Here is a 14,795-nt window from a genome sequence, read left to right as displayed (position 1 = left end):
TTCTTGAGTACCTGGACTTTAGAACTGGGCAATGCTTACATCCTATAACCACCACGAGAATTCACTCTCACTGGAGCGGGAGAAACTGCCGTTTCTCTGAGCCTAGTTAGGCTGACGGCTACTCCAGGGCTGCTGGTTGAGTGCAGTGCCTGCAGTGTTAGCTGCAGAAATCTCATCAGGCAACTGCCTGACCTCCTGCACCATCGCTGTCTTGGTAAGCAGGGTGCGTACAGCTTCATTTCCCAGGTCTAGGTACTGAATGAAGGAGAAAAATCTGACACTGTTTGTCAGCTAAGGGAAGGACGGTGAAATCCATTTTTGCATCACACTACAAGAGCGCTTTTTCACAGTAGCTCATGAGGAAATTGCTGAACTGCCACGTCACCAGGTCTTGTAATCTAGTGTGGAAGAACCTGGCTCCTGAATTTAGGACCAGCAGATCCAGCTGCAAGAGCTCTGTGCCTCACCTGTCAGATTCAGACTCCAGGGCCTGGGGATTAAGTTACTGGTCTGGATGCTGTACAAACCTCAGAAAGACAGTTTTTTTCCTCTCATCAAGGATTATGTAATTTCATTGTTTGTAACTTCCATATGAAGTTAAATACAAATGTTGATGCTTCATAAGCAAGATTATAATCTGGTTTTAAATCATAAATATTTTACTTTGGCATATCCCCCCCACACGCTTCTCATAGGCATCTTGTGTTAGAATAATTACTCTTGGCTTTTTCTACAGATCAGAACACTGTCCAGATTAGAGTTAAAAAGTCCGCCCCATGCCACCCACTGAAACCTTCTTGTTTCCATAATCCATTGGGAATGCTCTCTTACTTGAGGTAGAAGCGGGGAAAAAATCAGGGGAAGGTTTAAGGCCCCTAAGTTTTATACTGATCAGTCAGCTGGTATCAAAATGGGTAAAGAAAGAATTCTGTGTCTATAGGAACAGCTGAAATAATTGAAAAGTCCCTGAAACATCATAGGTGGCCTGGGTACCTGGAGAAGTAAATCAAGATACAAGTCAAACATCACAGACATTAAATAACTAACTACACTGTAGTGAATGCTACTGGTAACCTGTACTTCATGAGGAGTTAAGATTTTACCTTTACTTTTTATCATTTTTTAAAAACAGGCTTTTTGTACAAAACTTTCCGTGAAACTTGGAATTGCTTGTAAGGGTGAAGGCTTGGAAGTCTGGCTTTATTTCTGTCTCGCCTTATTTCTACAGATTCCTTCAGAAGCTCACAAATTTCTGTAGGCTCTAATTACCAGTATAACCCTACTTTAATTCTTACCAGGATTACAATGTAGGGTCTTTACCCTGGCCAACAGGAACAATGTGAATGGGGTTTTCTCTCTCAACCCATGGACTCTGTAGGTGCTGCTGTGCATGTCATCTGCTTTCCAGGGAGAGCCACGGAAGATTGGACATCTCCTGCAGTGCTTATTTTGCAAATGAACTCTAGAATGTTTGTTTCTTACATAGAAACTACAATGTATTTATAATTAAGAAATGTAAGTTATATATTTTATATATTGTATGAAATAATTGCCATATGCGTTTTGGGTCTCCCGTTCATTTCAGAGCAGTCATTTTAATTGCAGGTATGAACTACCAGTAATAATTTGGCCTCTTGACTAAGAATTACAGAAATTCTCTGTTAATTGTCTGCCTTATAGCAAAACATGTTTTCTGCTAATAAATTAATCTGACAGTGCATACTGAAGTGTAGTTTTAAGTGCTTTGGGTTATTAGAAACATCAGAGAGTGCTTTGAAATGCTCACACCCTTTACGGGCCTTGCTCCTGCAGTCCCAGCTCTTTTTGCTGAGCCACATCACCTCCCTCCGCTCTGCCTGAAGAATTTGTCTCAACATGAGATCATGCCTCCCACCACCCCGGGGGAAGGGCTGGCATCCCCTCCCTCGGCCCTGCGAGCATCGATGACCATTAATTTCCTCTTCCTCGGGAGAGTAAGAACCAGCTCGGGGAAGCGCTGAGCAAGCTGCCACCTCCACAGCCCATTTCTTGGCTGGAAACGATGGGAGTGGGCGAAGCTTTCACCATCCAGCAGCAAAACTGGTCCCTGCTGCGCCTCCCGCCCGTACGGGCACACTCGTGCGCGGTGGGCATCCCGAGTCACGGTCGCCGCAGAGGGGGACAGCTGCGGCGATGGGGGCCAACAACAGCTCTGCTGCTCGGCAGCATGGCTGAGGGGCAGCGAGTCTGTAGCACGAAGCAGGGGATGCCGAAGGCCTGACCCATCAGGGGTTTTACACCCACCGAGCTCTCACTGAAGGCCTGTTAGCCAGCGGAGCGCGTTAGGGCTGTTCCTACAGGTCATTTTCCTGTTTAACTTCATCTGAAAGGAATCCACTCAAGGCAGTCCAAGGCTGGCTCATGTCACGGAGCCACACGCTGTAAGCAGGGACAGATGGGAGATGTGTTTCAGAAGTGCTCTCGAACTGAAATGTCATTGTAGACACGGAGTGAGCAGTCAGTGGGATGTAGTCAGCCGGGCTGGCAATGGGACAGGCTTCCCAGAGCCCTGTTTAATGCGGGACTACTCTGCAAAGCTTTGCTGTCCTCTAAATAGATTTGTTGTTGTTGTTCCAGCCATTCTGCCTGAAAACTTCAAGTATCTGTTTGGCTTTATTCGATCTAGTAAGTGACACTGCTTGGAGACTAGAAAAGCAAAGGAGGCAGCTGGTGCGTGCCCATTTCTAGTAGGTCTGGATTACTGTATCATGAATGAAGACGGTCACAGTGCCGCATATGCAGAGCCAAACTCCATTCTGCCCAGAAAGGTAATTGCAGAGAACTGCTGTCAAACACTTCCTGATCTTCCTTGGGATCCTTCTGTTTTCCCAGACCTGCACAGCTATCTCCTAATATGCCAGTTTTGTATGCTGCATGCATTCACACGGGCAACATATAGTCTTAAGCATTTATCAGGTAGAAAGTGCTGCTCAGTGGTTTGCAGTTCTGGTCCCTCTCTGAAGGGCAAAGGGGCTGCTGGCACAAGACACCTTCCACTGGAACCCACCTCCTTCTGATAACGTGGTGGATACCGGGGCCGAGAGAGGGGTCGGTACCTTTGTGCCATGCCAAAACGGTCTCTTGAAACAAAAAAGTACTGCCATGGAGCGCTGGTCAGACTCTGAGCCTGATCCCGCAGCCCCTGGGCTGCAAAGTCTTCAGTGCAGAGGGAGAAAAAAAACAAAGAGCTGCTGTGTGGATTCTGGGGCTGGTTTAAAGAGCCCCAGGCAGAGCAGGCTCCCCAGTTAGGTCTAAACTGGGGTTACTTTGCCTTAGCTGCGGCCAAAAAAAAAAAAAACAACAAAAAAACCCCAAACAAAAAACCAGCGGGATGAGAAGGCGTAGGGTGCAGGACTGCGGCGTGGCCGTGGGGGGGGGCTGTCCGCAGGGAAACGGCCGCCCGCCCCCCGGGCAGTGGAGGGGACAGAAGTCAGTCCGTCTGCCACAGCGGGGCTGGCTCTTACCGTGATTATCGCAACAAGCATCCAGAGGCTCCCGCTGCTGCAGGCAGCAAAAGGCCAAGGTGTGCTGATGCTCGCTGGAAACGCCGGCACGCCTGAAACTGCTCAAAAGAGGCAAAAATGAGGTTGGCGTGACTGTCACGTAGGTAAAGGGCATTGCCTGACTCTGCGATGGCACAGGCTTCACCCTGTTCGGGCGAGGAACAGACATGCTGAGCACGGCTTTTTTCCCCTGGGTTATTTTGCAGTGTGACATTTATTTTCTGCACTCCAAATATCATCTGTTTGTACCTGCAATTTGCTTTTCTGAGGAGCCAGGCTCAGCCTCAGCACTGGCTGTCTTCCTGAAGGTACAGGAGCACCGTGCATCCCCACCACTGGTGAAGGGATGGGGTCTGGTCCGGCTTTAATGCAGATAATTAGTATTTCTGCAGCATGTTTGTCACTGGCACTAGAGAGGTGTATTAACAACAACGAAGCCTTTGCAGTCTGCCTGCTTTTTTTTTTTTTCTTCTCCTCCTTCGCCTTCATTGCTCAACTAGCTTTACTTCAGCTCTGGTGAGGTCACCTCACTGCTTTGCCAGCAAATTTTCCCCCAGGGCAGCTAAATTTCTAACTTGGAGGAAAAATGAGGGGTTGAAGCAGCCTGGGGAAACCATGAAGCATTTGAGCAATAACTTTAGCAAGAGCCAGGCCTTAGGGACATGTCACACAAATGCCAGCATAGACACATTCACCCCCCAGCAATGTCCTTTCAGAAATACCTGAAAGATATATGTAAGGTAGTACGAATGCCAATACATTCACCTACAGTTAGCCTTTCGTTCCCATGGTGGAGCAAGACAGATTTACCTAGAGAAAACAAAAATTAACAGTAGAAGCAGAGGAGCTTAGCAGCACGGCTGGAAGCGGTATTTATTAGCAGGAGAGCCAGGTCTTTTGTCGGAACGAACACATGTGTCTCCTCCCTCTGCCATGCCTGCCGTCCCCTGGGACGTCCTGCTTTCTTGCCTGCCAGCAGGCCTGTCCCCAGCGTCACTTTCCTTTGAGCCTTCATCAGGAAGCATGAGCCATTGCTGCCAGCCCACAGCGAGACCCTGCTCCATCCCATGAGCTAGTTGTGGTTCTGCCCTTGACGCTCCTCAGGGCGAAAGGCGAGTCCGCCTGCAAATATCCTTTTTTTTTCCCCCCACACCCAGCTATAAGTGGGGAAGAGGTGCCTTTCTCCACTCCCCCCCCCCAGGAGAGTTCCTGAGACTTGCTCCCTGCAGGCTCCTGCTTGTCCCACGCACACAGAGCCCGGTGGGCATCTGACTGTCCGCCTGAGCAAACGATGGGTTGGTTTGCTCCCTCCTAGCCGCCGGGGCAGGGCTGTGCCTGGGTGTGCCGCCTGCTGAGAAGCTAACCCTAACGGCATGTTTGCACAAAGCTCCGAACAGATGCAACGGGCTCTGCTTTGACAAGGGTATTTTTAAATCCTCTCCAAACCCTCGTCAAGCCAGCTGTTCTACAAGCAAGTTGAAGGGCATTGCCAAAGCTGTGCCTTAGTAGAGGTAACGGACCCAGCAATTTGGAACTGAAGGGCCTCTATTCATAAGAGTTGAGCAAAGCACTTCACGGCCCTGAAGACGTGGTCCCGTCTTCACTGTGCCCTCAGAATCAACAACTCCATTCGTTAGCAGACTGGCAGCTATCTCCAGGAGAGCTGCACTGGGGAGTTGGGTGATTTTCGTTTCTTCAACTGCGAGGAGCTGGGCTACCGTGCTGTGACGGGGCTGGTGCCTGTCGTGCAGCCAAAAGACTTCATTCCTACCTGTCACCTTGGTGGTCGGGCGCTTGTTGTGTCCAACTACTTGTAAAACCTCAGCCGAGGCACAGGCTTTCCCCATGCTGCCGCTCGCTGCCATGCAGCCTGAGGTGGAAAAGATTATTTTTTTTTTACTGTGGCTTTGCAAAGGCGCTCACAACCCATGCCATAGGAAAGGGGTGGTTGGTTTGATTTGTTTTTTCCTCCTTTCACGTTCCTGGAAAGAGGGGGCCAGCTGGACCGTGAGTCAGGAGGGCTGGGCTCTCCGCCTGCCTTTCCCCGGGGCTCTTGGGGGAGCCGGGCCAAGTCACAGCCCTGGGAGACGCTCGGTTTACAGCTGAACCACATGGCCAAAACTGCTAACCTGCTCCTGGGTTTTCCCTTAGCTTTGTCCCACGTTGCCTGCCCAGCACCAACCATGCTCAGAGCTGCCTTGGGCTGCTGCTGCTGCCTTGCAGCCTCACACACCGCAGGCTGCGGGACCGGAGCCCAGGCTCCCCTTCAGCATGGCCTGGGGTGGCAGGGACTTCAGCTCCTTTTTCTCCCCAGGCCACAGCAGCTCTCGGCAGCAGGATTGCCGCTCTCGCCCCAGTGTGGGACCTCTGGGACTCCTCACGCCTGGTCTTGTGCTGCTCCACAGGTATGGAATACATGTGCAGTGAGCCCGAGCAAGGAATTCCATAGCTCGCTGGGCTTGTCGCTCGGTCGGAAAGGAGCTCTGGATTTGCTCTGAACAAGTAGAAAGACTGGCTGAGCTCTCTGTTAAGGTGCTGGCTGGAAGGGGGAACACATCAATTCCCAAGACCCACATTTATACCCAAAACTGATGTAACCCAGCAGCAAAGGCCCTTAGGAGCCTGCATTCATCACCGGGCATGGGTGAGTGCTGGATGTCTCCTGCTTGGACCCTGGGAGCACTGCAGCCCGGCAGAACTTCTGCCGCCTATCTGCTCTGACAAGAAAGCAACTGGCCACTTCAGGCCCATCAGTACAAGAGCTATGAAATGGGCTTTCATTGCTTGACAGTAAATGCAACAAATCCTTATGGTCTACGTAATCCCTTGGTTGCTTGACGCCGCTCAGCTGCAGGCGTACAGGTCCAGTGGGTGATACTCAAGGCAAACACCAGCATAGGCTCCACACAGGTAAAGTGGCAGGTGCCAAAATGCAAGTCCAAAACCAGCAGAAGGCCACAGAAACATATATTTTTATGCTAGAGTGCTTAGTCAAGAAGGGGGAGAGCTAGGTACAAGTCTCTTTCATGTCACAGAGACCAAAACCCACATCCCCTCTGCTTCACAACAGCCTTCACCACCAGGCGTAAGACTTTCTGCAGGAAGGTGCTTCCAGCCAAAATGTTGAAGTGCTTCTACTTCAGACAGAAAAATGAAGCATTTGTTGGCCCAGAGAAAAAGCTTCTCTACTGCGCAAACATCACTGCACCCTTTGGAAAGTGGCCTGGGTTCTCTTAGCCCTGCTCCAATTTCACAGACAAGAGCAAAGCACGCACTGGAGAACAAATGGGATCCAGATCTCCTCTCCCTCACGTGAGTGCTTTTATCATTAGATTACAAGGTTCAAGTCATTCTCTCCTCCTCATCTGATCTTGTCCCTGGAGCATGCAGATTAAGAGGCTCAAGCGGTCTTAACACCCATGTTTCTTGAAGGCCAGAGTCCCGCATCCCCCCCAGTTCACACCTGCTGGCACAGATGCCATGACAGGCAGGGGAGGCTGTTGCACAAGCTGCCCAAATCCCAGGACAGAAGCTGATGGTTCAAAGATTCCTGGCGCTCTGCTGTATCAAATAAGGTTTTATGTGCAGGATCGTACGTCGCATGTTGGCAGAGATTCCTTTGTACGACCCAAACCCCCCTGAATGCTGGGTGGGGACTAGAATGGAGAGGCTGCAGCCCAAGCGTCCTCCAGGTTCTTTCTCTCTCCAGCCTACAATCTTCTTCCCTGTCCTCACTCTGATGAAGTGTTCTGCAATCACACAGCTCCCCCAGATATTAATTTCAGAGAAATCGTGAGTTCCTGGTGGGAGCAGTCGCTTAGGCAGAAGAACCGTGGTGACTGAATGTACCAAAAGAAATTGGGAGTTCTGTCATTATTTCAAAGTTGCTTTAGAAAATACCTCATTTTCATTTAATTAGGGATATGTCCCTGCCTGCTGTGAAGCATTATTATGGTGCTTAGTTTCACCTTCACAATTTGCTTTTTCTTCTTTCAAAGAGCTAAGCAAGTTGAGCTTGGGGAAGACTCAATTACTTTGAGGTGTGTTGGCAACATCTATTTCAGGACCAGCTTCTTGTATGATAAGCTGCAAGTGGCCTGGCAGATGTCATTTTACTGTACAACCACTCCTTTCCCCCCGCTGGCCCTTGCAGACACACACGACCCCTTTTCCACAAGCCCTCCTTACCACTGACTCGTCTGGTCCAATGACTGCTCCCACTGGAAAAGGCTGCCTTTGCAGGGATGGGGCCCATCGCTCTGTTCCCTGTCCGGCAGGCAATCCCCAGCAATACACCATTAGACACTTTTTTCCAAGGGCGGGCTGGAAGCCCGATGTTCTCATGTGAATCCAGAGGCTGAGGCAATGGACACGTGTCTCCGTGTTAATCCAGACCGGCCCCACCCCAGGAGCCCAGAGCACAGCCAAGCGCCCTTTGGTTTCGGGCTCTGAATCTCAGAGGATCAGACTTAAATGACTAGCTCTGAGGACTGCGATTCCAGAGACAGTCCTTTATCGACCCGCAAGCTACCACTGATAATGAGCACTACCTGGGGGTGAAGATCGGGGTCAGGAGAAGCTGGACCGCAGCCTCTGTTGCCAGGTCCCCTGCCAGCCAGGGCTGCAGATGTGATGCTTGCAGAGTGCATTAGCTCTGAAGGCAGTGCTCATCTCCCTCTCTGTCTCTCTCCATCTGCTGAAACTGGTTGGCAAAGGAGAGAAAGAATTTAGCACTGTGCGGAGTCTGGCTATCCAGAAAGGCAAGAGGAAAAAAACAAAAACAAAAAAAACAGAGATAGAAATAAAGGGTGATCAGTAATCATGCCTTTAATAGCTTGTAAATATATATATTTTTTTAATTCCAGGCAACTAAGATGTACATTTGTTGTGTATATCTGACATCTGAAAAATCCATGAGTCCACAATCTGTTCTGTTTCATCCCTTTTCTAAAGCACATAAATTAAAGTATCAGTCACCCCAATATACAACAGTTTAATGAAGGAAAAGGTCTTGTTCTGTTTTTACAATTCAGTGTCACTTTTTTATCTGAAGCATTAGATAGAGTTTTAGCTAGATAATTGTCTTACAACACAAATAGGAAAACTCAGAACTTAGGCTGTCCAGAAAAATTCAAGAAATTTCCACTCCCTGCTCTCAAACTCCACTTCCGAATAAAGCATCAGAGTAACATTTTCATTTCCCGCTAGAAAACAAAACACCCCCAAAACTCTTCAAACACACCTGGGAAACACTGTTTGGACCACAGAGCTTATTAAACTTAAAACAAGTGCAACGATTTCCCCTTCTACAACTTCAACGCAGAACCTGAATTCACGTCAGGATGAACAAGGATAGAAAACGCCAGACTACCAGTAGCCTTTCGTGCCTGGGGCTGCTAAATGGCCTCCCACACTCGATTTAGGTATCCGATAAAAGCTCTCAGCTTTGAGAGCACCTGCAGACTTGGGGACCCTAGGCCACTCAATGGTTCAGGCTGAGGCCATTTCAGCATCCCCTTGCTGAACACGGCTCAACCCCGCCTTGCACGGCCAGGATTTGAACCCGGGTGGGAAGATGCTGAGGACCCTCCTCTCGCACTGGTGCTCAGCACTTGGCACGATTCAGCCATGTAGCTGTGGCTGCTGCCCAGAATTATTCCCACTGAAACTGGGGACAGCCTTCTTGCTTATTTTAGTAGGTGCAGGATGACTTTATTAGCAATACAGCATGGGCCTTGACTGAGAAGGGGTTGCTCTTGCCTTTTTCCCATTGGGGAGTACATGGGCACCACATACCTGGGGCTGCTCCTCATCAGTCTGCTTGGGAGCTGGTGGGAACAGCCTGTGCTCTAGCACAGGGTTGATTGCACACAGGAAAATGGGAGGCAGGTAGAAACAGTTCATCTGGCTGATGTTTTCACCCATTCCCTAGCACTGAATAGAAAACCTCTGATCTAGGAGAAAAGAAAACCTAAAGATGAAAGAACACAAAAATAAAGCAAACCCGAGACCTTTACTGGTTTTTCGTCTGCCACTGTTTTGACTAAAGAACCTGATCTAGAAATGCAGCTAACTCCAGAGACAAATGTACTCTTTCACAGTCTGGTGTGCGTGCAGCACTAGAACAAAGTCACAACTACAGGTGCAAAGGAACAACGTTACAGTCCTCAGAAGACCTACTCTGTGCACTCACCAACAGCTTGAGTTTGCTGATAAAGTTAAGCAAAGAGGTTCATTCTTCTTGAGCACAACCAGCTTCTATCACAGAGAGATTCTAAACTGACATAAATAATTATAGTCTTGATTAAAAAGAATATATTATTCTAGATTTTTGTGGTTTTTAGTTTTCATGTAAAACCCCTATACTCTTGACATCTAGGAACAAAGACAAAAAAAACCAACCCAGGCACTTGCTGTGCCTTCTCAAGCACTGTTGTGGTGTTTAAGGGACACAGAGGAACTTAACAGATGAGACTAACGCCTACAGTGGAAAACGAGAGGAGTTCTTCATGCCGTTGGCTTTTTCAAGTCTCGGATTTGCTTAATCAAGTAGTTCTTCTCATCAGTGAATTGTTCATCATCCGTCCTCTCTTTCTGGAAATTGCTCAGAAACTCAATTAGCTTGGGCTGGTTTTTCAACAGGATCTCCACAATAGGCTGTGTTTTGTTTGGACTGGCCACAAAAACCTAACATGCAAACAAACACAGGCACAGAGAGACACAGAGAGAGAAAAGAGAGAGGGAGATGAATATCAGTCACAATATTGTCCTAAGTTATTTTCTAACAAGTCAGCTGAAGCCTGGCAGGCAGATACTCTGCCGCTACCCACCTTGTCCCAAGGCACAGAGAGAGAAGTTACAAACATGTTGGTTCAACAGCAAATAGAAGCAAAGCTATGCCTGTGCTTCCCTTTAATTTTGATCTTTGTGGATAAAGCGTTTGATTGTAAGCCCAGCTGTTGAGAGCAGGCTATCAATTCTCAGCCTCTTCCACATGCAAGACTTAAATACACAGAAATTAGTTATCAGGAGAACAGAAAAGCTTTGTGTCAGTATTGATATCATTTCCATACTAAACCAGGCCTAAAATTAGACTTGCCAGCTCTGTTTTGGCTTGGAAAAAATGTCAAGAGGCTCCACCTCCCTCTGCCTAATCCATTCATGGGAGCGTGGAAATTTCCAGCAGCGGGAGCAGGAGTGCCATGGTGTGCCTGGCACGTTCGCTGCCCTCGCCGAGTGGAGCAGGAAGGCAACGCAGGGAGGTGACGTGATGCTCACTGTGGGCTTACCAGTCTTCTCAGATAGTAGTTTTTAAGGATAAACCTAGTGGTGCTCTGATTTTTCCTCCTGCAAAGCCTAAAGCCGCAGGAGTTTTCCAGCTCTGAATGTGACCCCCTGCTCTGCGACACCGTTTCTTTAACATTTTCTCTGCTGTACGCGCCGGCTGATGACAAAAAATTTAAGGCCCATTGTAAAGGCCAGCAGTGGCAAGCTCTTCCTAGGGACCTGAGTATGCCACAGAGATGCGGGCTCTGCGGACATGAGGCTGGGGGGACTGACGGTGGGAACACAGGCACAGCACAGCCCCAGCCAGCCCGGGAAGAGCTCCCACATCTGGCTCGCCTCGAGGTTACCATGGCTGGTCAACAAAACACCGCCCGAGCGCTTGTGTAACACCATAAATAACTTGAGTTATTCTCTACCCGACGAGAAGAAATTAAGGATGGACAGAACTGGAAAACGTCCAGCTTTCCTCCATGCCTGTCCAAACCAGAATGAAAACAAATATCTGCTGACAGTACAGAATGGCATGTTGTCCAACGAAGTGCAGGTGGCATCACCACTTGCCCGGCTCCGGGGCCACTGGCTCCAGACCTGGGGCTCTTCTGCAGGTTCATTTATCTCCGCTGAGATTGTGCGCACATGAAAACCCGGGCCACGACCAGCTGCGCAGGGAGCAGTCACGTTACGTGATGAGGAACACGCGCATACCGTCCTGGGGGGGCTGCATTACAGCCCCTTGCCCCCAGAAACAACACCTGGCAAAGCCTGGGACAGGATTCAGACCAGACCCATTGTGAGGCTTCGTATAACATCCCCTAATTGGGACGTACAAGTGGCGTGGAAAATGCCACGGGTGGGGAACGTGTGGAAGGAATGGGGCTTGGCACACATCAACAGTGCCACACTAAGTACTTCTGCCCAGACAGGAAGGTAAGACTTTTTTTTTTTTTTTAATTCCATAAAGGTGAGGCAAAGCATCTACTCTTAAACCCTGGCATCCTGAAGCCATAAGAGCCCTAATCCCTGCCTGTGCTTTTGTCTCCTCTGGATCCCTCCTCCTCAGGTCACTTCTAGGAGCCCCTGCCTCAAGGTACTTTTCCCTCTGCTCTGGGGAAAAAGCTGCAACCTCTGCCATGCTGGGTGAATGCTTCCAGGCCCCAAGTCTTTTACAAAGTTCTCCTTGATCTAGCAGCCAGGCCGCGGTCCCTGTGACAGTATAGTATCTATAGTTATTCACACAGTCTTTGCACAGGCCTCCACATTGCCTTTCTCTGATTACCCTGAGCTATAATCTCAGATAATGTCTTTTTACGCCCACCTGCCACCTAAACCTTTTCAAGAGTAGCACCAACAGCCCCAACTCCCACAGATCTCTTCAGAGCAGCCACCCTAAAATAACAGCTTTCCTGCGCGATGCTCCAAGCGCTCAAAGTGCAACATCTTACCAGGGACACATCTATCAGTGGGTCGGACAGCCGGTTCACAGCTCTAACTGCACTTAATGGACTGTCGATCGCTGATTGTTCTGTGGCAATATCCCTTCTCTTGCAAATAACTTTGATGTGCTGCTATTGATGTGTTGGTTCCCCATATGAGAAATAAAGGGTTTGGGGATTTAAATCACTGCTGAACATACTTTACAGCTTCCAGTCTGTGCCTTATCTAAGGAATATGAATCTTGAAATCTCCTGGGTATGAATGTTTGCCTCTGGCTGAGACTGTGGCAGTTCACGCTCTCAGCTCGAGCAGCCCCACAACGCAGCTCTCCACGTGCTGACCTACAGCAGGTCACCATGCTGATGGAGGCTGGATACTTCCAGGATTTGCACCATGATTAAGCCCTAAGATGGCTGGACAAGCTTCCTTTCAGAAAAGCAGCACATAAGCCTATGGGCAGTGATGAGGAAAGTAACCATTACAGATCTTCATTAAAAGCTTTGAATTTTGGAGTTCAGTTCCCCCTTTGTGACCAGGAGAAGAAAACGATCAAGTGAACTGACAGGACCCATATTTTCAGAAATAATCTGATTACAGCCTGACCTTGAACATCTTCCTTCAATGAGTATTAGGCCTCCTTATAAAGATAACTGAAGGCTGACTCTCAAAATGAAGAAATCTAAATCATTCTTCTTGTAAAAGCTATCTGGTCTGCAAACAGAACTAGAAGGTTTCAGTGGTAAACCTAGTAAATACCAGCATTTCATATTGGTCCTACAACTGGTATTACCGTAGCAAATAATTAAAGAACTTAGTTTAATAGAAGACATCACGTCCTGTTTATCTTCCTGTTCAATTATTTATAGATTATAATCTTCCCCTTGCAAAACTGTCAAACTGAACATTCAAACAAAGATCATCTTGACTGCCAGTCTTGCTCAGTGTCAACAGGGACTCGTAAAGAGAGGATGTTGAAGGACTAGAAAATTCCTGAAATGTTATTCAATGCTTGGGCTAAGCAAACAGAATCAATTCTGCCAGTATCTACTAATCAGCTTCACAAAGCCCAGGATTAGGACCACCATGAGACTTTACTTTTAAAAGAGCCCCCCCTTGTTCAGAACTCTGTGTTGTCAGAGAGGAGGAGATAAAACCCTGAAAACAGAAATCATTATTAACGCTATCTGGAACATTTCTACTAAAAACGAAGTTTAACTGAAGCTAAAACACTTCACAGAGAACTTTGTTTCACCTATGGTTTTATTATGAAAGGTTGCGTGTTCTAGAGAACTTGATTCAGATACATGAGAGAGACAGAGACCCAAAATAAAGAGAGTACTCATACTAAAACTCCAACTCTAAAAATAGCTGTTTCAACACAGTTCCGTTTTGTGAATATTTGCAAAAGGCCTGGAATGAAAATCAGCTCTGAAGCTTCAAAAGTGGTCCAAAGTGGAAATGTTGCTCTCCTCTCCATTAAAAGTCATACACTGTATTTCTTCAAACAAATATCAAAACCACTTGATCGGAGAATCTGACCTTGTTTCCTTACAATTAATAACCAAGCATCACCATCCCCTGGGACTACAGCAGAGCAAAAACAATTACAGAGGTTGGATACCCTGGACTGGGTATTGTAAGTCTTACTCTGGGGTCACGCACAATCTTACTGTATCAGGAAACTGCACACAGAAGTGCCTTACAGTTCATGTTGCTTATAGCACAATGCTTCACATAACACTTCTTGCCCTTTAAACTCTCCAGCTAAGAAACAGGACACAGCCCTACACACATGGTTTCAGCTTCATACCAAGAGGAAACTGTTAGTACGGTCAAATTATGTGAGACCATTTGCAGCGCAAGCTGCAGGAGGTAGCTCTGTAATGTGCACGAAAGAGAATGGAAAAATGAAACTAAGGTCACAAAACACAGTGTACCCGTTCTATTTTTAGATTTAAACCGTAAAATCCATCTTGCTAAATGTCTGCTTAAGAACAGGAAAGTTGCATAATCCCAATTCACCACTACAGGGTGTTTTCCTCAAAATAGTCTAATTGTTTACGTGAAAGCCAAGACAGCTTGTTTTTTAGCCTTTATTTGTAAATGCATAAGGTCAAAGGAATACCTGCACCACGTACATGCACATCTGAAAGAATCGGTCTCCCCTACAGGCAAACTCAAAGCAGGCTCCAGTAATCACTGTCACAAATCACAGGAGCTGGAGAGCCCTTCCCAGTATTTGGTCCTCAGAGTGTACATGCTCAGGACTGAGACCTCTCCACTGAAATCCATGCAGAGAAGAACCAGTGACTCTCAAAGGCTACAACTCTAGGCAACCCCACTGGATTATTTATGGAGGAGGAGGAAAGGGGGTGAGGTGTGTTAGCTTTTCCTTATGATTAAATACTGCCTAATCCTCATGCATACATCGCCTGGGACGTCCAGCTTTACAAAGCAGCTGCAGGCCTTTAGGATGATGCCTCAAGGCAGACGCTCCATTGTGCTCAGGCAAAAGGAAGAGAAGGAGCTGGA

At 47.8% G+C, this 14,795-nt stretch overlaps 1 protein-coding gene across 1 annotated transcript in view; it reads right to left on the bottom strand.

Moving 5' to 3' along the window:
- Positions 1 to 9,791: 9,791 nt before the first annotated feature.
- The window catches only part of CAB39L (calcium binding protein 39-like), a 37,466-nt gene continuing 32,462 nt past the window's right edge, over positions 9,792 to 14,795 (bottom strand). The window contains exon 9 of the mRNA XM_010583376.1: positions 9,792 to 10,229. Coding sequence (XP_010581678.1) covers positions 10,050 to 10,229 — 180 coding nt within the window. The 3' untranslated portion in view covers positions 9,792 to 10,049. The remainder of the gene's footprint in view (positions 10,230 to 14,795) is intronic.

This window comes from Haliaeetus leucocephalus, unplaced genomic scaffold (assembly GCF_000737465.1).
Source record: "Haliaeetus leucocephalus isolate CR32 unplaced genomic scaffold, Haliaeetus_leucocephalus-4.0 Scaffold897, whole genome shotgun sequence".
Lineage (NCBI taxonomy): Eukaryota > Metazoa > Chordata > Aves > Accipitriformes > Accipitridae > Haliaeetus > Haliaeetus leucocephalus.
Note: the sequence above shows the minus strand (reverse complement) of the source record. Positions and strands in the feature narration are given on the sequence as shown.